The sequence below is a fragment of the Bos indicus x Bos taurus genome, chromosome 13 (assembly GCF_003369695.1).
Source record: "Bos indicus x Bos taurus breed Angus x Brahman F1 hybrid chromosome 13, Bos_hybrid_MaternalHap_v2.0, whole genome shotgun sequence".
Classification (NCBI taxonomy): domain Eukaryota; kingdom Metazoa; phylum Chordata; class Mammalia; order Artiodactyla; family Bovidae; genus Bos; species Bos indicus x Bos taurus.
The window spans coordinates 52,981,188-53,000,756 of record NC_040088.1 but is presented as its reverse complement, the minus strand read 5'-3'; the positions used below and the strand labels follow the sequence as shown (position 1 = coordinate 53,000,756).

General features: G+C 34.2%; 1 protein-coding gene across 3 annotated transcripts in view; it reads right to left on the bottom strand.

The window, feature by feature from the left end:
* Positions 1 to 19,569, bottom strand: part of MINDY3 (MINDY lysine 48 deubiquitinase 3) — an 80,286-nt gene that overhangs the window by 47,911 nt on the left and 12,806 nt on the right. For 2 of the 3 annotated variants that reach the window (XM_027559857.1, XM_027559859.1), the window contains exons 3-8: positions 16,055 to 16,115; positions 13,954 to 14,127; positions 10,638 to 10,689; positions 9,651 to 9,765; positions 7,107 to 7,180; positions 6,155 to 6,234 (exon numbers count right to left, since the gene is read on the bottom strand). In XM_027559857.1, the coding sequence (XP_027415658.1) occupies positions 6,155 to 6,234; positions 7,107 to 7,180; positions 9,651 to 9,707 (211 nt within the window). In that variant the 5' untranslated portion in view covers positions 9,708 to 9,765; positions 10,638 to 10,689; positions 13,954 to 14,127; positions 16,055 to 16,115. The remainder of the gene's footprint in view (positions 1 to 6,154; positions 6,235 to 7,106; positions 7,181 to 9,650; positions 9,766 to 10,637; positions 10,690 to 13,953; positions 14,128 to 16,054; positions 16,116 to 19,569) is intronic. The other variant, XM_027559860.1, reaches the window with a different exon arrangement.

Genomic DNA, 19,569 nt, shown 5'->3' with positions numbered 1-19,569 from the left:
GCAGTCGCTTGCCCCTTCTCCAGGGGATCTTACTGACCCAGGGATCGAATCTAGGTCTTCTGCATTGCAAGCAGATTCTTTACCATCTGAGCCACTAGGGAAGTTAGAATTGGGATATTTGGTAATCCTTTGGGAAAAAAATAAAAAGGTAGATCTCTATCTCATACCACTCATAAATAAATAAAATCCAGATGGATTAACAGGATAAACATTAAAAAGAAATAAAGCCCACCAAAGCATTTGAAGAAAATACTAGGCAGTGCTAGCTTTAACTTTGGGGTGGGAGAAACACAGAATAGATACACAGAAAAAAATGTAAAAACAAACAAACAAACCCAGAAGCCCTCAAAGAGATCAAATGATTTAATTTCATCAAAAATGAAAGCTTTGGTATATAAAAGGTAGCAGTGGCAAAGTTAAAGAAAACAGAAATGGTTGAGAGAAAGTATCTACAACAGATTTAATACATAAAGAACTAAGAATTTGTAAAGTACCCCTAGAAATTATAAGTAAAATAACCTCTCCTTCTAAAACGCCAAAAGACAGACAATTCCCAGAAAAAGAAAACACTGAAAGTTGACAAACATATGAAAAGATGATTAGGTGCAGGTTCACTAGGAATCAGAGAAATGTGAATCAAAATAGGCTACCAAGTGTCAGTAAACTGACTGACAAAAATATTAAAGAGTCAAAGTTCTGAGTGCTGGTTAGGACGTAGAGAAACAGGAACTACACACTGCAAGCATAAGTTTATACTCTTCTAGTCGGTAAAGCAAATTTCCAAAGGTAATTTGGCATATGAACGTTTAACAGGTATTCCTCAAAAGGTTAAATAAACACACAGTTATCATATGACCCAGGATTTTCACTCCTGGGTAGATGCTAAAGAAAAATAAAAACATCTTCTCACTAACATTTGTACATAAATGTTACTAACCACATCACTTATCATGGCCAAGTGGAAACAAACCAAATGTCCATCAACTGATGAATGAAAAAAGAAAATGAGAAAATGTGGTATAAGCTATACAATGAAATATTTTTCAGTAAAATGGAGTGAAGTGCTGGTTCATGCCAAAATATGGATGAACCTTGAAAATACTACACTAAGTGAAATAACCTGGTGCAGAAGTTTAGATATTACATGATTCTATTAAATGTCCAGAATAGGCAAATCAACAGAAATAGAAAGCAGATTAATGGTGGCTGAGGGGAAGTGACTACTTATGGGTTTAAGGGTTCTTTTATGATACATATGTTTTGAAACTGATATGGTGATGACTGCACAACTCAAGAACATATTAAAAACCAGTGACTTATACATTTTAAATGGCAGATGTGTAAATTATGTGAATTTTATCTCAATAAATCTATTAGTTAAAAAAAAGAAAAAGAACAGAAGCCTAACTGTAACCTTTATTGGTTGGATCCACTCTAAATAATTCTATGTAACCTCATCTGAGCTCTTAACTCTGATTGCACATTTACACATTCCTTTCATAATTCATCTTTATACTCCTTCTTAAAGCAGTGGATGTAAACTCTTTCTCCTTTACATGCCTCTAACTTTGTCCATTCATTGTCAGTGGACAAATTCAAACTCTCCAAAGTTCTCCCAATTTAAATATTTGATACCTCAAAATGCCTTTTTCTTTTCTCAATACATTCTTTCTTCTTGTTTTAGAAGAACTGTGTATCTTTCCAACGTCACTGTTACCATCAACTCCATTTACTATCTCTTCTATTAAAAGCAGTTTTCCTCCTAACAGACAATTTAGGAGACTTCTATGCCTTAAAACAAAACTGGTGTATACCATCTCTTGGTCTTATGACCAGGCAATGAACTCCTCTCTTTCCATCCTTTCACCAGCAAAATGTCCTTGCCTGCATTCCTAAAATATTTATTCCTTATGCTATGGATTCTATTTCAATTGCTCTTTTAAGGGAAAGCCCTCATTAACTGCTAAATTCATAGCCTATTCTTAGTCCTCATTCTCCTTGACTGAGAAATTCAGCATGGCTCATTCACTTAACTCTATCACAAAAAAAAAAAAAAAAATCTTTGGATAAAATTTTCAATCTCTGCTTCTCTCTATAAATGAGGCAAAAAATTACCTCTTAGGGCTATTGTGAAATTAAATAAAATGAAATTCTTCTATATCATCTTATATATTTATTTTCACACTGAAAACTCTGTTCAGATCAGATCAGATCAGTCGCTCAGTCGTGTCTGACTCTTTGCGACCCCATGAATCGCATCACGCCAGGCCTCCCTGTCCATCACCAACTCCTGGAGTTCACCGAGACTCACGTCCATCGAGTCAGTGATGCCATCCAGCCATCTCATCCTCTGTCGTCCCCTTCTCCTCCTGCCCCCAATCCCTCCCAGCATCAGAGTCTTTTCCAATGAGTCAACACTTCACATGAGGTGGCCAAAGTACTGGAGTTTCAGCTTCAGCATCATTCCTTCCAAAGAAATCCCAGGGCTGATCTCCTTCAGAATGGACTGATTGGACCTCCTTGCAGTCCAAGGGACTTGCAAGAGTCTTCTCCAACACCACAGTTCAAAAGCATCAATTCTTTGGCGCTCAGCCTTCTTCACAGTCCAACTCTCACATCCATACATGACCACAGGAAAAACCATAGCCTTGACTAGACGGACCTTTGTTGGCAAAGTAATAGGCTGTCTATCATGATGATTAACTATGCTGGTTGTAAGGGAACCAGACAACTGTGGTTTAAACTCCAGCTTGTTTGCATGAAATAAGATAATTTGGTGCCTTAGTTTCCTTTATTCTAAGACCTTCATAGAGTAGTTTTAAGAAAAGAAGTGAATAAAATAGGAGAAAAGAAGACAGTCACTAAATATTAAGAACAGAGGTTGGCACTGCTAAGATGATGCTTGTCACTGCTGGATAATGGGCTTTCTGTTGTTATTATTATTTATTTATTTTTATTTATTTATTTACTTGGCTGTGCCAGGTCTTAGCTGTGGCACACAGGATCAGCATTCTTAATAACTGTCAACAGTTGTTTAAAGAAAATGAAATACCTGAGGACAAGAATTGTTCTCTGCTACCAAAACAGTGACTTAAAGCTGACTTCCTATGTAATGTTTCTTGCACTTATTCATTCACTCAATAAAGTTCATTTGAAAACCTATTGGTTATTTGTACCTTACTCTCATCTATCTAATTCACAGCGGAATTCTACAGATTCTACTTTCCCAGAGGCTCTTTCCCAGAGGCAGGGGTCGAGCAGAAGAACATGCTATGGTGGACTGAGCACAGGCCTGGGCTGTGGTCAGAAGCCGTGGACGCCTGCTGTTGGACATGGGGTGAATTACAAATGACCTAAGCCTCCGTTTTCTTAACTATCAACTGAGGTTGAGAAGATACACACCCAAACATATTGCTTGGCATGAAGTACACAATCCTAGTGGCTCTCTTTCTCTTCCTTTGCCACACCTATTTCATCCTGTTACTTCCCACCCACTGACTACCTGTTCTAGTTTGTGACCTGTCATCCCATCCCATTCCTATGCATACAAGCTGACAGGTTCAAGTTCTTATTTTGTCTTATGTTACTGTTCTGCTTAAATGCCTTCAATGACTCTCTTCCTAACACTTGACAACTAAGGTTTAAACTTCTCAGTATCAAGATCCTCTGGTTTCTTACCCAACCTTTATTTATGATCTTTTCTGTGTTCTTCACAGTCAATGCTTTTATCTCCTCAAATCTGGCTGTACATTCTAATTATGTACAGGTAATTTTTAAATTATCATGTCCAGACCCCACTACCCAGAAATTCTAATTTGTTTATTTGTTCTCAGCTGGGGCCTGAGTACTGACTTACTCTTAAGCTTCCTAAGTGAGGAACACATAGTCGGGATTAAGATACACTGCTCTAATCAGACTGGTCTGTCTCCCTGTCTCTAGACACAAACCTGTTATTTTTCCCTCTCTCTCATTCCATGTGGCCTCATTAAAATGGCCACTCCTACTTAATGGCTCCCCACTCATCCCAAGGCAAACACAGTAGGAAAGGTTTCCTCCTTTCCTTGAACTTCTATCATACTTTACTTCAACTTGTGTTCATTTCACCTTGCATTATAATTACCTGTGTGCATGCTCTTGTTTTCCTCTTTTGAGGAAAGGCCAAGTATTCCCACGAGCTGGTTGAGGCATTTTAGAAATTTTATCTTAATCTTCATAATCTAACATTTCTTTAAGGAAGGTATTACCTCCCTGAGTTATAAATTAGGAAACTGCAGACAAGAGAAGTAAAGCAGCTTGCCTAAAGATTTGCAAAACTAGTAATTCTATAATTATAATTTTTCCTTTGTATAATACATATATCACAATCTCCCCCATGTTGTCAGACAGAAAAATATCCAATAGATGCTGGATGCATGTATGGATTTTCATTTTAATTTTGGTGAATGAAAACAGATTCAACCTTAAGCCAACATTCATAACAATTAAGGGAGAATGCAAGAAATATACCATGTCTATTTTCTTTTCCAAGATAATATTTTAAAGTCTTTACTTAGTTTTGATATTTAAACTATACTTTAAAAAAAAACACTGCCAGACAATAGCTTTGAAAGCTAGTATTTCAAGAAACAGAAAAGGATAAATTAGTACATGTCAACAATCTAAACTGGATAGCTGACCAATATCCTGTAAGTATTGGGTTGGCCAAAAAGTTTTTCAGATGTAATGGAAAAACCCAAATGAACTTTTTGGCCAACCCATATATAGCATGAAGAAAAGCCTATGGAAGACTTGAGAATCTGACATGTCTTTGACTAGCAGGGTTGAATACTTTCAGCTATCAATCAGAATGAGGGCTCAAGAACAGGATGGGTTCAATTACAAAAATATAGAGCAAGTTCAGCTCACTACTTTTTTTGTCAGTGAATTTTACTGTTTGAACTTTGACCTTTACCAGAAATCACCTAAACTAGGTTCTCATTTTCACCTCATCACTGAGATAATTTTGTATACATTAGCTAATGTAGGATGGAAGGGTACCTCTTAGATTTCTTAAATAGTTAAGTGAAAGGTTGGATGGTGTTAAGGTGCTCTTCAATTTTGAAATTCAGTCATTTTTACTGATTTTTCCCCCTAATATTGTCTTCTTTCATGTTTCTATTAACTCCATGTATTTCTAAAATTTGAGAAAATTTAAATTTAAGATCAAGATTCATTCATTTAAATAGGAGCAGAAAGCAGTAACTATTATTTTCTCAGTCATAATATTTGCTTCTGTAATTTGTTGACAGTTTTATCCAATTTTAGGAGAAAAATTAAACTTCCCTGTGAACTACAGGAGTCATGATTTCTGTTCTATATCACACACTTCAAGTATTACATACTTAAGAGTCTGACATGCCTTTAACATGCCTTTAACTTATTCAACGTATGCTGAAAGAACAAATAAATGAATTCAGACTGACCAAGTAACAATAAGCTACAGGGAATCTTTTGCAGAGCTGTATATCAGCTCTCCTTAACTAGATGGATCGGCCAAAGGTGCTTGACTTCAACGTTCCTGGCAACATATGAAGGTATACGAAAGAAATAATTGAGACCAGAGATGGAGGTGATGGTGGTTTAAAATTCTCAGACAACCTTAAATTTACCCAGCATTTTAAAGGAAATTACAAACCTTAAAAGTAATACAGGAAAAAAACCACTAGACTCTTAAATACTTCAAATCACGATACTCATAATTTTTCAATTTTAAGCAAAATTCAATAGTGCTCTCGACTTACAGACAGATATCACTAGATAAGTACAAACTTTACATATATATACATTTTAATTTTACATATATCCAAAGACCTATGACTTTTTCTAAACAAGTTAGTCCTATAATCTTAATTTTATATTAGAGAGAGCTAAAGGCTTAAGTAACTTGACTCAAGTCATATACTTGTGATTTGAACCCAAGTTTGTCAGCCTCCAGAGTCTATGCTCTTCATGTTATAGTGCTGTGAAAACTGTAAGCGATTCCTCTATACTAAAGCATTTATCTTAACCTCTAAGTAACACAGAACCATTAAACAGATGAATCAACAATCAACTGTATGTTAGTGGAATACTCATCATAAACAAAATAAACACAACAAAGAATAAATATACTTACTCATTCCTGAGCATTCTCTATCACCATCCCATACATTAGAAACAGCGTGTCCTGTCAGCAGGAGGTTAATTAAACTTTGGCTATTAATAAAGATTAAAAAGTAATTAAAGTATGAATATACTAATTTTTAAAACAAATTACTCTTATGATAAAGCATAAAATCATGACTTTTTACATTAAATTATGTTGTTTAAAAAACAGAAAAACCTTACAGTTCTCATTTTATACACAACCTTGCTAAATGTATCACTTCCTGTGTCACCACAGTGGCATTTGTTGTTCTATATAATCACATAAATTTAACAACTTTATTCAAGACATCATATTAAAATAGATTAACAAAATGATACTTAGACTGCTAATTTATTTATAATCACCTTAAAAACACATATATACTTTTTATTATTTTGTGTTTGATACAAGACATGTGAATTTAACCTCTGGGGCAGAAAGATCTAAAGGAAATATGTTTTGGAGTGAGTTAACAATCAGTCATTGTGTCATCAATTTTTAGCATAAATAGCTATAAAAAGCTTGAGAGGTAGGGTTTTCTCAGAGAAAAAGAAAAAAAAAAAATTTTTTTCCCGCAAACAGGGAAAGCATTCACAAATACACATGGGTGTACTTATTTCTAAGTTAACGTGAGCAAATTTCATCTATTAGAAAATTTCATGAATGCACTATCAAGTAAAATTTGTTAAAATATTCCCATTGTCATCCTAAAAGAAACTATTTGCTACAATAAACCCAGTGCATACATAGACCTAAAGTGTAAGTTAATACTTCATACCTAAAAGCAATGTATAAAGCGTAAGACTGCTCATACTCAGAGACTTTAAGCTGTCCGTACCGACAAACAAAATTATCTGACTCAGTGTGTTATCTTATGTGCATATTATCAGTCCTAAAACCTGAAGTCCGTATAAGGAAATAATAGATTTTAGTTAATTACCTGCCATGTCCATACACAGGATCTATCAAAGGCTCACTCGAATCTTCAATTTCATTTTTTATGTTTTCAATGCCCTAAAGAAACCAAGAATTCATTGGCTTATTTTTAAAACTAAAAATGAAAATTATGGTAGTTTAAAAACTAACCAGTTTATCCTATGAATTAATAAAACACAATTATATAAGTAACTTTTCTCCCAAAGAATTATCCAGATTTGAAATGGGGGGTGCGTTTGAAATGAAAATGGTGAGAAGCAGTTAATTCTTAGAATCTTTTCTTCTGTGTATTCTACATCAGAACAGGTAACAGATTCAATGCGTGAGTTAAAGGGGTGGGGGGGAGGGCCAGAGAGGGAAGACAGAGAGAGTGTTTAAGTTTCAAGAGAAGTGAGGAGAAAATTATTTTATCTGAAAGTTAATACTCATTTAACTTCAGGTGAAATTAAATTTGATCCCAATATACTTACTGAGGTACCTGATGTATTTTCTTAGATCATTAAAACACTAAATATATACACACATGATAAAGATGTACATTTAAATACACAACAGGTATTTCTCATACATAAGAAAATGGAAGATTCTCTTGTGATTGTGTGTTCTTATATATTGGTCATTCAAATGTGCACTGACAAAATGTAAACTAGGAGGGCAGGAGTTTCTTATTTCCTGAAAGCCAATTTTCTGGTATTTTTTATCGCCCCAAAGATCACCCAAATCCCTAAAGGTCTAGCTACTGGATAAGTACAAGAAGGCCTCGGCATTTTATCTCCATCAATTTCAAAATGACAAAGATAAACAGCCATTCACTGTGCTATTCACCATTGATTCCATTTGATTACAGGCCATTTCTAAAAATTAAAGAGATGATAATCAACAATCAAAATAGTAATGATTGTGGAAATACTGTAGAAGGATACAAACAAGTTTAAGATCTCACACTGGCCTTCCTTGTAGACAACTATACAAAATGGACCATCACAAAGTCACAATGAATAACATAATCAAGTGCCAAAAATCACTAGGGAGAGAGTGGACCTTATTTCAAAGACCAGGTCAAGGAAGAACTAGACATGATAGTTTTCTTGGCTGTGAATGACAAGACAGAGAGGAGGTATCAAAAGTTTTGAGTGTAAGAACTGGGAGAGTACTGAACAGTCATGATGAACTCATTAAGAAACCAGGCATCCTCGGGACCTCCATCACTGCCAGTCCCCATTGCTAATTGACTACTAACTACTTTTCATTCTTTCTCTTAAATATGCTCCTAAATGATTTAAAATTTCTAAGTTTAAAACATGCTTCTAAAAAATATGCTCCTTTTCTTTCCATTTCCATGATCACTGCTCCGGCTTAGGGTCACCTATTTCAGGAACTACTCTTTCAGTTTCCCTGACTCTAGTCTTCTTATCCACATACCAACTCCCTCCAGCACAACTCTGATACCAATTTAATGAACCTTTTAGCAACAGAAAGATCTTGTTACTCCACTGCTCACAATTTTTGATTTGTTCCAATTCTGGCCACATGAAATGAGATTTTAAGTATTTTTGCACAAGAATTCTTACATATATGCCATTCTCATTTTCCATGGTTGCCTTTCTGGTATATTATGCTACGCTAAGATAATGTCTTTATACCTGTTGTTCCCACAGCTTGGAATTTCTTCCCATAGTTATTCTGTCCAGAAAACTTCTCCCCATCCATCTAGTGATGCCTACAAGGTCTGCTCTTGATTCAACCATATGAACTGAGGCACGCCTTCTATTGTCCCACTACGCTTTGTGCATGAAACAAACACACACCAAAAACACTGCCAAAATGGAAGTAACTATTAAGGGGTCTACTTTTTTGTTTACAACATCGAAGAGGAATGATTAAACAAAAATTGTACCCCACATTGTAAGTTTAGTCCCTAATAAACAGTCAATGCTCAATAAACATTTATCAAGTGAATGAAGTCTGACTCCAGATATGGCAAATCCAGCAGGATAACTCAGACCAAACAGGTCACTGGAGATGTGAGGCTGGCACTTGCAGAAAAGGGCAGGACCAGAAATGTACAGGTCAGAATGAACCATATAAAGGTAAGCTGAGAGGATACAAAGGTAACTAACAGGAAAAGATGGAAATGAAGCTATAAGCAGAAAAGTAATTATGAGGCATTACAGAAAGAGAACCAGTACAGTGATTTATCAGGTAAGCTAAGAAGGGACTGGTGTCAGATACAGCTGTTCCAGAAGGGGTTTAGGGGTCAAGTGCTTCCACTATGATCAAAGAAAATAAAATACCCAAGACCTCACTGCACTTCATAATTAGAACATTACTGATGAATCTCTGCAGTCTAGAAGATCATGGGTGAAGCTTGAAAAGTGGTTAGGTAACAGGTGAATGAAGAGAGAGAGAGACTTATTCTTCATTACTGGCACAAGACATTCAATTCTGAGATTTAGAAACAACATCAGGAGTAAAATTTCTTTCTGCAGCAGGAAAAATACTAAACTCAAAATGAAAAAAAATCAGAAAAACATCTTCTTTAACCAACCTTTGTCAGTAACACAGAATACAGAAAAAGCAATACTCCAAATTTGTTTCCCCACATTGAATACTGGTCCAAGACAGCATCTCTTAATTCTGCTAAACTTCTGAATGATCTTTTTCTGGGGGGAAAAAAGAATTAAGTATTAACATGATGATGAGATTGACTACATTCATAAATGGGAACATTTTAAAATTGTCTTCTACATTAAAATGCATACATACAAACAGGAGATTTTTGTGTCTCAAATTTTCAAATATAAATTTAGCCATTAAAAGCCAAAGCTATTGCTGACAACTGTCATTATACGTAATAGGTACCATTAAAATAGAAAGCCTACTTGGTAGCGAACCTCTTCATCTCTTAGGTGAACTGTCTGACATCAATGACTTCTTTAATGATCATACAGTTATTTAAGGAATTAGGTGGTCCTCTTCTAGGATTGTTTAAGAACAAAGAAACTTGACTTTTTAAAGCTTGAGAATTATTTAACAAATATGTGAACACCAAGGATAAGGTGTACATTTGTGGCTTCTTTTAAAATAACGTTGTATTTCAAATCAAATGCCACTCACAATTCTACCAACATAGCTATCCTTACCTTTTATTTCACAACAAAAAATTTAAATACTCTAATGAAAATATGGCACTGTTAATGAAAATTATAGAAAGCATATTTTGACAATAAGCAATAACACAAATACTTATCATACTAGAAATCTTTATTTTCACTTGGAGAAACATTAAGCTAAAATGTTTTTTCATTATAATGATGAAAAAGCCTTTAATGTTATAAAAAGTGTATTTCCAAAGTTAATTTGGGAATCAGAATATTTTAAGAACATATTGACAAATTATTCTTTTTTTAAAAAATCTGAAAACAAATTAATCCTCAAGCATACAAATCTAAGTACCTTTCCACAGTATGAACAGACTTAAAATGGCAAATGTGTCCACAAGGTTAAGTATTTTAAATGTTCCAATGTTACTTACTGAATTAATGCATGAAATCGCTCAAAGCCAAGCTCTTCGACAGCCAAGGCAGCTATACATAAAAGACACTTTTCAGCACTACACATGGCAAATAAATGACACAAGATACACACAGCAGGCTGTAAATACTTTTAAGCAATCAAAAGTTTCCCTCTTTCCTTACTCCTTAGAATTCTCAGTTTATTTTCCACTTTACTGAACATAAATTTATATTTCAACATCTTAGGTATCATGAATAGAACTAAAATGGATTTTAATACTGAGAATGTAGAAAGGTGATTAAATAATAAACATTTTCTTTGAATTCAGTTGTGCTAGAATAGTTAATAACATGTGAGAAAGCATTGACAATCATAGTGCTTCACACATAATTGCAATGTGTCCTGCACTTCTAAATCATCTTTTGTTTCTTAGAGCCAAGTCAAATCTTCACAGCTAATCTTCCTCTAATATAAAATCTTTAGACTTGATGTTTCATTATTAAACAAATGTGTATAAAAAGGCAGAGAACTTTGAAAGTACACAGGTTCAACGACAGCTTTAAGTTTGTTTCCTCATCTACTTGTATAACTAACTGTTGACAAGTTTTCAGCATCTTATTTAGATTATATTGACTAATAAAATTATAAAATTTTAAGAAATCAAAGGAAATCAAAGAAAGCATTTAAATGAAAAGTAATGCTTACTTAGCACAGTTCTAAGTTCCAGGCCCCTTTTTAAATGCTCTATGGGCCTTAATCTCATTTAATCCACAAACAACCCTACTATCCCATTTTACAGTAGAGGAACCTGAGGCCCAAAGAAGAATCCTCCCAAGAGCAAAAAGCTATAAACAGCAGAACTGAGATCTGAACCCAGATAGTCTCAGCTCCACAAAGATGAAATCTTTCAAGAAATCCTACACAGATCAAAATGCTCACTCTAATCACAAGGAACAATTTCATATATACCTTATTAAATAAACGTTAGTACTTTCAAATACTAATCCTCACTAGAGAACTGAAGAAACTGTTTCACTATGTATTCAAAACTGAAATTTTGATTTACAATAAAAAATGTCACATTATTTTAGCCTTTCAAAGTCCAGACTTAATTTTCAAATGTTTTGAATTACTTAACATCTGTAAAGTCCAAATGGATTCATTTAAATAATCTTTTGATTTGTGTGTGGGAAACAAACTGAAATTGAACCTGAGTATTCACTACTGCAAATAAGTGTGCATTACCAAAAGCCAAACTACACACCACAAAAGCCAATGAAATTAATGTTTGTACACAACGTAATACTGACAAGGGGAAAAACACTTCACATGTAAATTTTCAAGATAAAATAAACCTTCTGCCTAATCTTTTCCAAACTGTACTAATTTCTCTGTGGTACCTGATTATCTAAATAATTTTACTAAGTGTACAATATGAAAGTTGACATAGAGATAGTAATTTAGAGTAAAGAGGCAAGCAAAATAAAAAGCTTAGCAGGCAGGATGGTAGAAAAATATAAAACACAAGAAAAAGAACATAGCTGGGAATAAAGGAAAAAACAGGTAAAACAGATTGTTATATGGAATAAATTTTAATATAAGTTCATTTCATTGTCAACATCTAATGTGAATTTTCAATTACTAAAACTTCTCAAATTTATATAACATTAAAAATCAATTTATAATAGTTTCATTTCATGTCTATTTTAAAAATGAGACAAAGTAAATTGGAAAATTACTAAAAAATGTTTTTCGGAGGCAGAGTCAATATAATATGCCCACATAGGTTACTGAAGTGCCAAAGTTAACATCAGAAGGCCATTTAACCTAGAACAATTTAACCCATCCACACAGAAATGCACAGCACATCCAGTGAGCACATAGTTTACTAGGATACTCATGAAAAATGTTAGCAAAAAGCTATTTTCTTATAATATTAATACATGGAGTACGTTTAGCCACGTGTTCTTTAAAACAACTTCTAACCTCTTCATCTATTCCTATTAAGATTTTAATATCCTAAACTATTAAACATGCTTTTACGCAATCCAGTAAAATCTGGAAAATATTTTAAAACCAGCCTTAATGACATTTTTAGATTATCAACCTTGTGAGTATTTTCCACTTGTTTTCTTTAACTCTAAAAATATATTAAATTCTTTTTGAAATGCTATGTTTGAAAGGCCTAAAAGGAAATGCCATTCAACTGTTTAAATTTGAAAAATTATTTCTTGCAAATGTACTATTAGTAGAATTTGCCATTGTAACTGCAAAGGTGAGAGAGAGAAGATGCTGACATCATAGAGACATGTTGGCTCAAGGATACAACTTGCCTCATAGACAATTCTATAGGGAGAGCAAGATATATACCATAGCAACTGAAATTTACTTTTTAGAAATTGGGTGTCTACAGTTTCCACAGAGACGAAAGTTAATGGATTGCACTGTAAGTCGAACAAGTCACTTATTTAGTAAAGGCACTTACAACTATCAATTACCAAAAGCAACCTACAAGCAAGTTAATTTCTAAAAGAAAACCAGAAAAGCAACTCTTTATCTGTAGTACAATCTTACTAGTTCATTCTGGCAGTTTGTAGGTCAACTATGTAAGAATTTTTAAAAACCATAGAATATATAATTCTATAGAATATATAATATATAGAATATATAATTCTTGTGAGTGAGAAGAGCTGTTATTTTTCTTTAAGAGAAATCTTCAAGGTATGAAAAACTTAAATGAATGCAAAATTAAAACTCATAATAAAAAAACTATCTCAAAATAATTCATCTATAGTAACCTTGTCCAAAACGTTCAGGAGGAAAAGAAACAACACAGGGAAGAAAAGTGTCCCCATTTTTGCTTTAGGAAACAGCTGAAGATAATTAAGACATTTCCTAATGTAAAAAACAGTCATAATAATTTCCCTGTTTTTCCCAATACCATGGAAAACACTGAAGTATTTGAAGCACTGAAGTATTTGAAGCAAAGAAAACAGAAATATGTTCTTTCAGCTTTCTAAATGAGAGTTCCGAAGCTGAAAAGAGACTGTCATCAAGTAGAAGTTAACTAGAACTTTTACTAAGTTTACTTTAAGAGATGCAGTTCCTATGGTTTTTCCCCAAAAATCAAAGAAAAAATAAACAAATGTAATATCCTCCAGCAATTAAAATTATCAAGAGAAATGAAAACTAACAAAGCTCAAGGATTAAGTAAGCTTAGGCTAAAAAACAGATCTTATACAACGTTTAAATCTTGTTCTCTCTTTAAAATTTCCAATAGTTCTATTCAAACACACAGACAAGAAATTACTTCAGGAAATAAAAGTGTGTCTTACAAGAATGTTCCACTTGGCAACTAGACTGTGCAGGGCTCCCAGAAAGGCTAGCGGTTTCCTCAGTTGTCTTTCCTCTTAACCAAGAAACCAAGCAGTAGGATCCTGAGTTGTCACAACCAGCACTTTCTAAAATATCACACAAGGTATGACAAAGGAGTTCCTTCCGCTCTTCCTCTAAAAATAACCGAAGCATAAGTTACAATGGTTTTCTCTGTGGGGGACAAAAAAACCCTGTCAAATAACAATGTTAAGAATGTGTTAATTTAGTGACGAAAATCGAGCATTTTTTAGTGGGGCAGAAATCCATAAACCACTGATCTTCAATTACAGTTTAGAAAAACAATGTGCTTGAGGGTTAAAATGTCACTGCTATTGAGTATTTCCATTCAGGAGAAAAAGAATCCTGGAAAATGCAGAATTAAACATCAGAGGAAAGAATATGCTATGTGGAGTAAGCTGATACTGATTATCCCTTTCTTAGGCTGCAAACAGAGCCTTTCAGGCATGAGGATTCCCTTCTTGTAGAACCAGGTCTTCTAAGGGCCTGTGGGGACCTCTGTTTCTCCCCATTTCTGAATTAGTCTCATGTCTTTGATCTCCCAGTCCCACAGGGGGAAGGATAATGAGATACCATCAGCACATATAAGGACACAATCCATTACACTAGCAGAGGCCCGTTGCGGTTATGCTGCATAGTATACAAACCACTGATACTGTACTGTGGTGATGTGAGCATCAGACATTTATTAAAAATAGCACAATGCTCAACTTTGTCCTGAACCTTAGCCACCCTCCCCTTTTCGAGTAGTGTTCGTCTCCAGAAGCAGTACCACTTTCTGAAGCTTTCAAACAAAGGGGATAAGATAGCTATATACCCCATGTAAAATTTTATGCTAGAGGGAGGTTTCTCTCTCCCTAGACAGACTAAGAGTTCTTTAAAGACTGGAACTGTCCTATTCACTTTGGCACCCCACTCCAGTACTCCTGCCTGGAAAATCCCATGGACGGAGGAGCCTGGTAGGCTGCAGTCCATGGGGTCGCTAAGAGTCGGGCATGACTGAGGGACTTCACTTTCACTTTTCACTTTCATGCATTGGAGAAGGAAATGGCAACCCACTCCAGTGTTCTTGCCTGGAGAATCCCAGGGACGGGGGAGCCTGGTGGGCTGCTGTCTATGGGGTTGCACAGAGTTAGACACGACTGAAGCGACTTAGCAGCAGCAGCAGCCACCACAGCATTTACAACATGACAATGCTACAAAAATTTCTTATCAATATGAATGTTTCTATGCAAGAAATTTTAGAAATTTAATAAAATGTTCATGCTAGTAACAGTCTCTTTTGAATAGTTTCTTTCTTCTCTACTGAAATTTATTTTGCATTTCAGTTATTAATTAAAAATACATGACAGTGACACTTTATCTCTTAAATTTAAAACCACTAATAGAAGGTACCTGCATGGTTTGGAATGAAAGCTGTTCTGCCCTTATACACAAAACTGCGATTATAATATATTCTACCTTCTTTCAGTAGTCATTGTGAGTTCACATAAGACAGTCTAAGTAAAGAAAATACCTTTGTAAACTGTCAAGGATGCAAATGTTTGTTATTATCAGGTAGCACATACAGTTCTCTGATTTAATCATATTGCAGAAGCCATGAAAGCTTCATTTGCGATTTAACTCAGAATTACCTGCAGTAGTATTCGCATTGTGTAAAGTGTTATACTAAAAGGTTCAGCAATACAAAGATAATCTTGAGTTTTTGCTCAAAGCTAAATAAGACAATACAAACATAAATGATCCTCCCTTATGGTATGCTACCATTTAACAGTGCACCAAAAGATTTTTCCCTTAGTTGTAAAAACCTGTCTTACCCCCTCAGTTAGGAAAACCACATTACAAAATACACATTTTTAAGATCTAGAGTCACTGTTCATGAAACTTTCGGGAATATTTAAAAAGTCAACCTCACGAAAAAGTAACTGATAGTTTACTTTTTAAAAACAGATAATTTCAACTGAATTACTGGCAATGAATGCTGCATCAATCACTTATAAAATAAAAGATGGAGTAAAAGTTGATAAAAGACAGCTATCATACCTGGGCAATCCCTCCAAGAAGACTTCTCAGAAGAAAACAGGAGCTTCTTCAAAAGAAATGCCTTTATACAATTAAAGCAATAATTATTAGAATTTATTATAAACATACCTTATATCATTCTTTTATTCTATAGTGGGAAAAAAACCCACTTAATTTACCTCCTTTCTGATCTTTTGAATAGTGCTATAGAATTTCAAATAATTTCCCTTCACATTCACCAGTAACTGAACATAATTACTTACTTAGAATATACTACTATAAACTTGATTCTAGATCGATACAATTCTTCTTTTGTAGTACATATTTTTTGGCAAATAGAACGGACTCAAATAATAACCACATAACTGAAAAAGAAATTTACTGCTTCATTCACAGAGTGAAGGCCCTATGGACCAGGAAAAAAAACCCACGTTTCTCTTTGATTCCTTTGAGCAAAGAAAGCTAAATACAAAAGTGGTTCTGTACTAGTTCTCATTTGTGACACAGGAATACCACTGTGTGGGTCACTGATAAGGAGTTCCTAACTTTCTGATTTAACTCAAAAAGCTTTAAGATCCCAAAGAAAAAACAAACCCATTTTTAACCTTTTCTTAAGTGTGCCAACTAGGTTACATTGGTGTTTTGATAGACAGCAGTTCTGAGTATAATACTGTTTCCTTCTCAAAGTGTAGTTAACCTGACTTGTTTATTTAAGAGGCAGATCCTGATGCTCTACCTACTTTATCTCCAGCAGGCAGATTCAAGAAAAAGTAGTTACTATGGTGATTCTTACTCATAAGTGTCTGAAAACAGTAGTATACAGATAAGAAAACTACTTTTAGTTGCTACTGCTGCTAAGTCACTTCAGTCCTGTCTGACTCTGTGCGACCCCATAGACGGCAGCCCACCAGGCTCCCCTATTCCTGGGATTCTCTAGGCAAGAACACTGGAGTGGGTTGCCATTTCATTCTTACTCATCAACGTCTGAAAACAGTAGTATACAGATAAGAGAACTACTTTTAGTTAGATAGACCTAAAGTTGAATTCTGGTTCCATTATTTTACTAATTAAAAATAACAGCACAAACTTTAAAAGGTTGTAATGAGGATTACATGAGATGATCCAGTAATACACTTAGCACAATACCTGGCACCAAATAAGCTATCAATTCTAAACATTTTAACAAAAAAATAAGTAACATTCTATGATATTCTCACAGAAATAAAATCTACAAATACTACAACCAAGTGCTTCTGACTTTTCCCCAAATAACAAAGACCATAAAATTGAGTAACATAACTATATTGTAAAACTGGAAAAGTGAGGTGGGACAACCTTATTTCACCACTAATAGAACCACCATTCACATTTTGATATACTTCCTTCCAGTCTTTCTTTCATACCTGTTTGAAATTTTAAGTGAGAAGCCTAATGGGTATGTGATTGTTTTCCATTTTTCTGTTTTTCCACATAATTTATAAGTCAATCTCTGTCTACCAAGCTATTAAAATTTACTTCAACATCATTCCATGTTTACATGACGTTACTGTGCATTAGGTTATTTGCAATTTTTTAAAACTACTATAAATAAAAAACATATTTGGACTTGCTCTAAAAAAGCTAATTCTTGCATACAACCTTTCGATCTTAAGGATTATTTCTTCAGCAAAGAGTCACAGAAGTAAAATTATTCTCATCAAAGAATCTGCATTATTTTATTATGGTTTCAATTATAATGTAAAATTCCTTCCCTCAGTCATACTACAAATTTATACTACATAGAGTTATCTGTAGCTACAGAGTGTGCCAGCATCACCCGACCCTTATATGCACTGGCAATTATTTTATATATAAAGATTAGGAAGAGTAAGCCTTTGGGCCATTATTTTATATCTAAAGATAAGGAAGAGTAAGCAAAAGAACCTATTTAAAAGTTTTATTTGTACTTTGGTGGATTCCTAGTGAGCTTGGGCATCTGGATTTTTTGGTTGTGCAGCATCACATGATTGCCATGACTGCATATACTTGCCCATCTCACCCCTGAGGTTTAAGGGTCTTTCTAACCAATGTGTACGAGTTCTTTGTCTAAGAAAGATATACATTTATTGCTAACATTACCTGCAGATACTTTTCTGAGCCTGGAACTCATTTATTCTCTTAGAGGGTTGATAACCCATTATTTTCAACTTACCATGGTTAAGTGTTATATCAAGAATAAACTTGGTACATGGTACGAGACAACCCAGATTCAGTCTTCCCCCTCAAATTATCAACCTGTCATATCAGTAGCATTTACTAAACTACATTGTATTTCATCATTGATTTGCATTCCTTCTTATTATGATATGCGATTAATTCCAGGTAAACTTGTATTGTATGTAACATGGTCTACTACTGTATTTTCTACTTGGTTCCATAATGTCTATTCTTCTAGCAAAAGTGCCATGTTCTAGAGTTCAGTTTTAAAAAGTTCAACATCCAACTCGCACACTTCCCTTCATTACTCTCAGTAATTTAGTTTTCATTTTTACATTGAAATATTAATACAAACAAAATTCTATAACCAAAAACATTTATGTGACTTTGAAGCTAAGTTACTACCTCAAAGATATATCTTAATTTTGAATATTACAATTATTTCCTGTTACATAACAACTCCACTTGCAAAAATAATTACCGTTTTGGAAATATACTGAATTTTATAAAACATGAAATTCCTGCTGTTTATCTTGCATTTAAGTATATTCATAGACTGGTAATAAAGACTCTAAGGTACTATCTGGAGAAGGAAATGGCAGCCCACTCCAGTATTCTTGCCTGGAGAATCCCATGGACGGAGGAGCCTGGTGGGCTACAGTCCACAGGCGGCAGAGTCGGACACGACTCAGCGACTTCACTTTCACTTCACTGAGGTACTATCACGGCCCAAGAGGGTCAGTGGCAATAAAATCTATCTTGTATACGAACAAGACACAGAATCCTCAGATTCAGAGAAGATTCCTACTAGCAAACCAAAACCTACCTCAGTTGTTCAACAGCCCTAATAACTAATTTATAGTTAAATTTATTTATACTCCAAAATCCCTAGGCAAAGCTCATTCAAATTTTTCTTAATTAAAAAAAAATCTACTAATGAAAAAAATGTATCAAATTTACTTTTTAAAGAGGAAACAATGACCTACAAAGAATATATTTTAGAATCAACCATAAAGGAAAACATTTCTTCTTCAGAAAATGCACTTTAAATTTAACAATGTAAGTGCATGGAGTTTGAGAGACAAGTTTATTTTGCAACTAACAGTCAGGAAAGCATTTTTTATGCCCAATGAATAATAAATACCACATTAAAAATGTATTTTCAAAATGTGCTGATTAAAACAAGCAATAAATTCAAGTTTCTTTTTAACAGTTCTGAAGTTATACTGCTGTCTAGATATCGTAAATATCACAGCAAACTGAAAATTCAATTCTCCGTTTTAATAATTTAATAGTTCATGGCAAATCAGCCTTTGAATTTCAAACAATACAACACATAA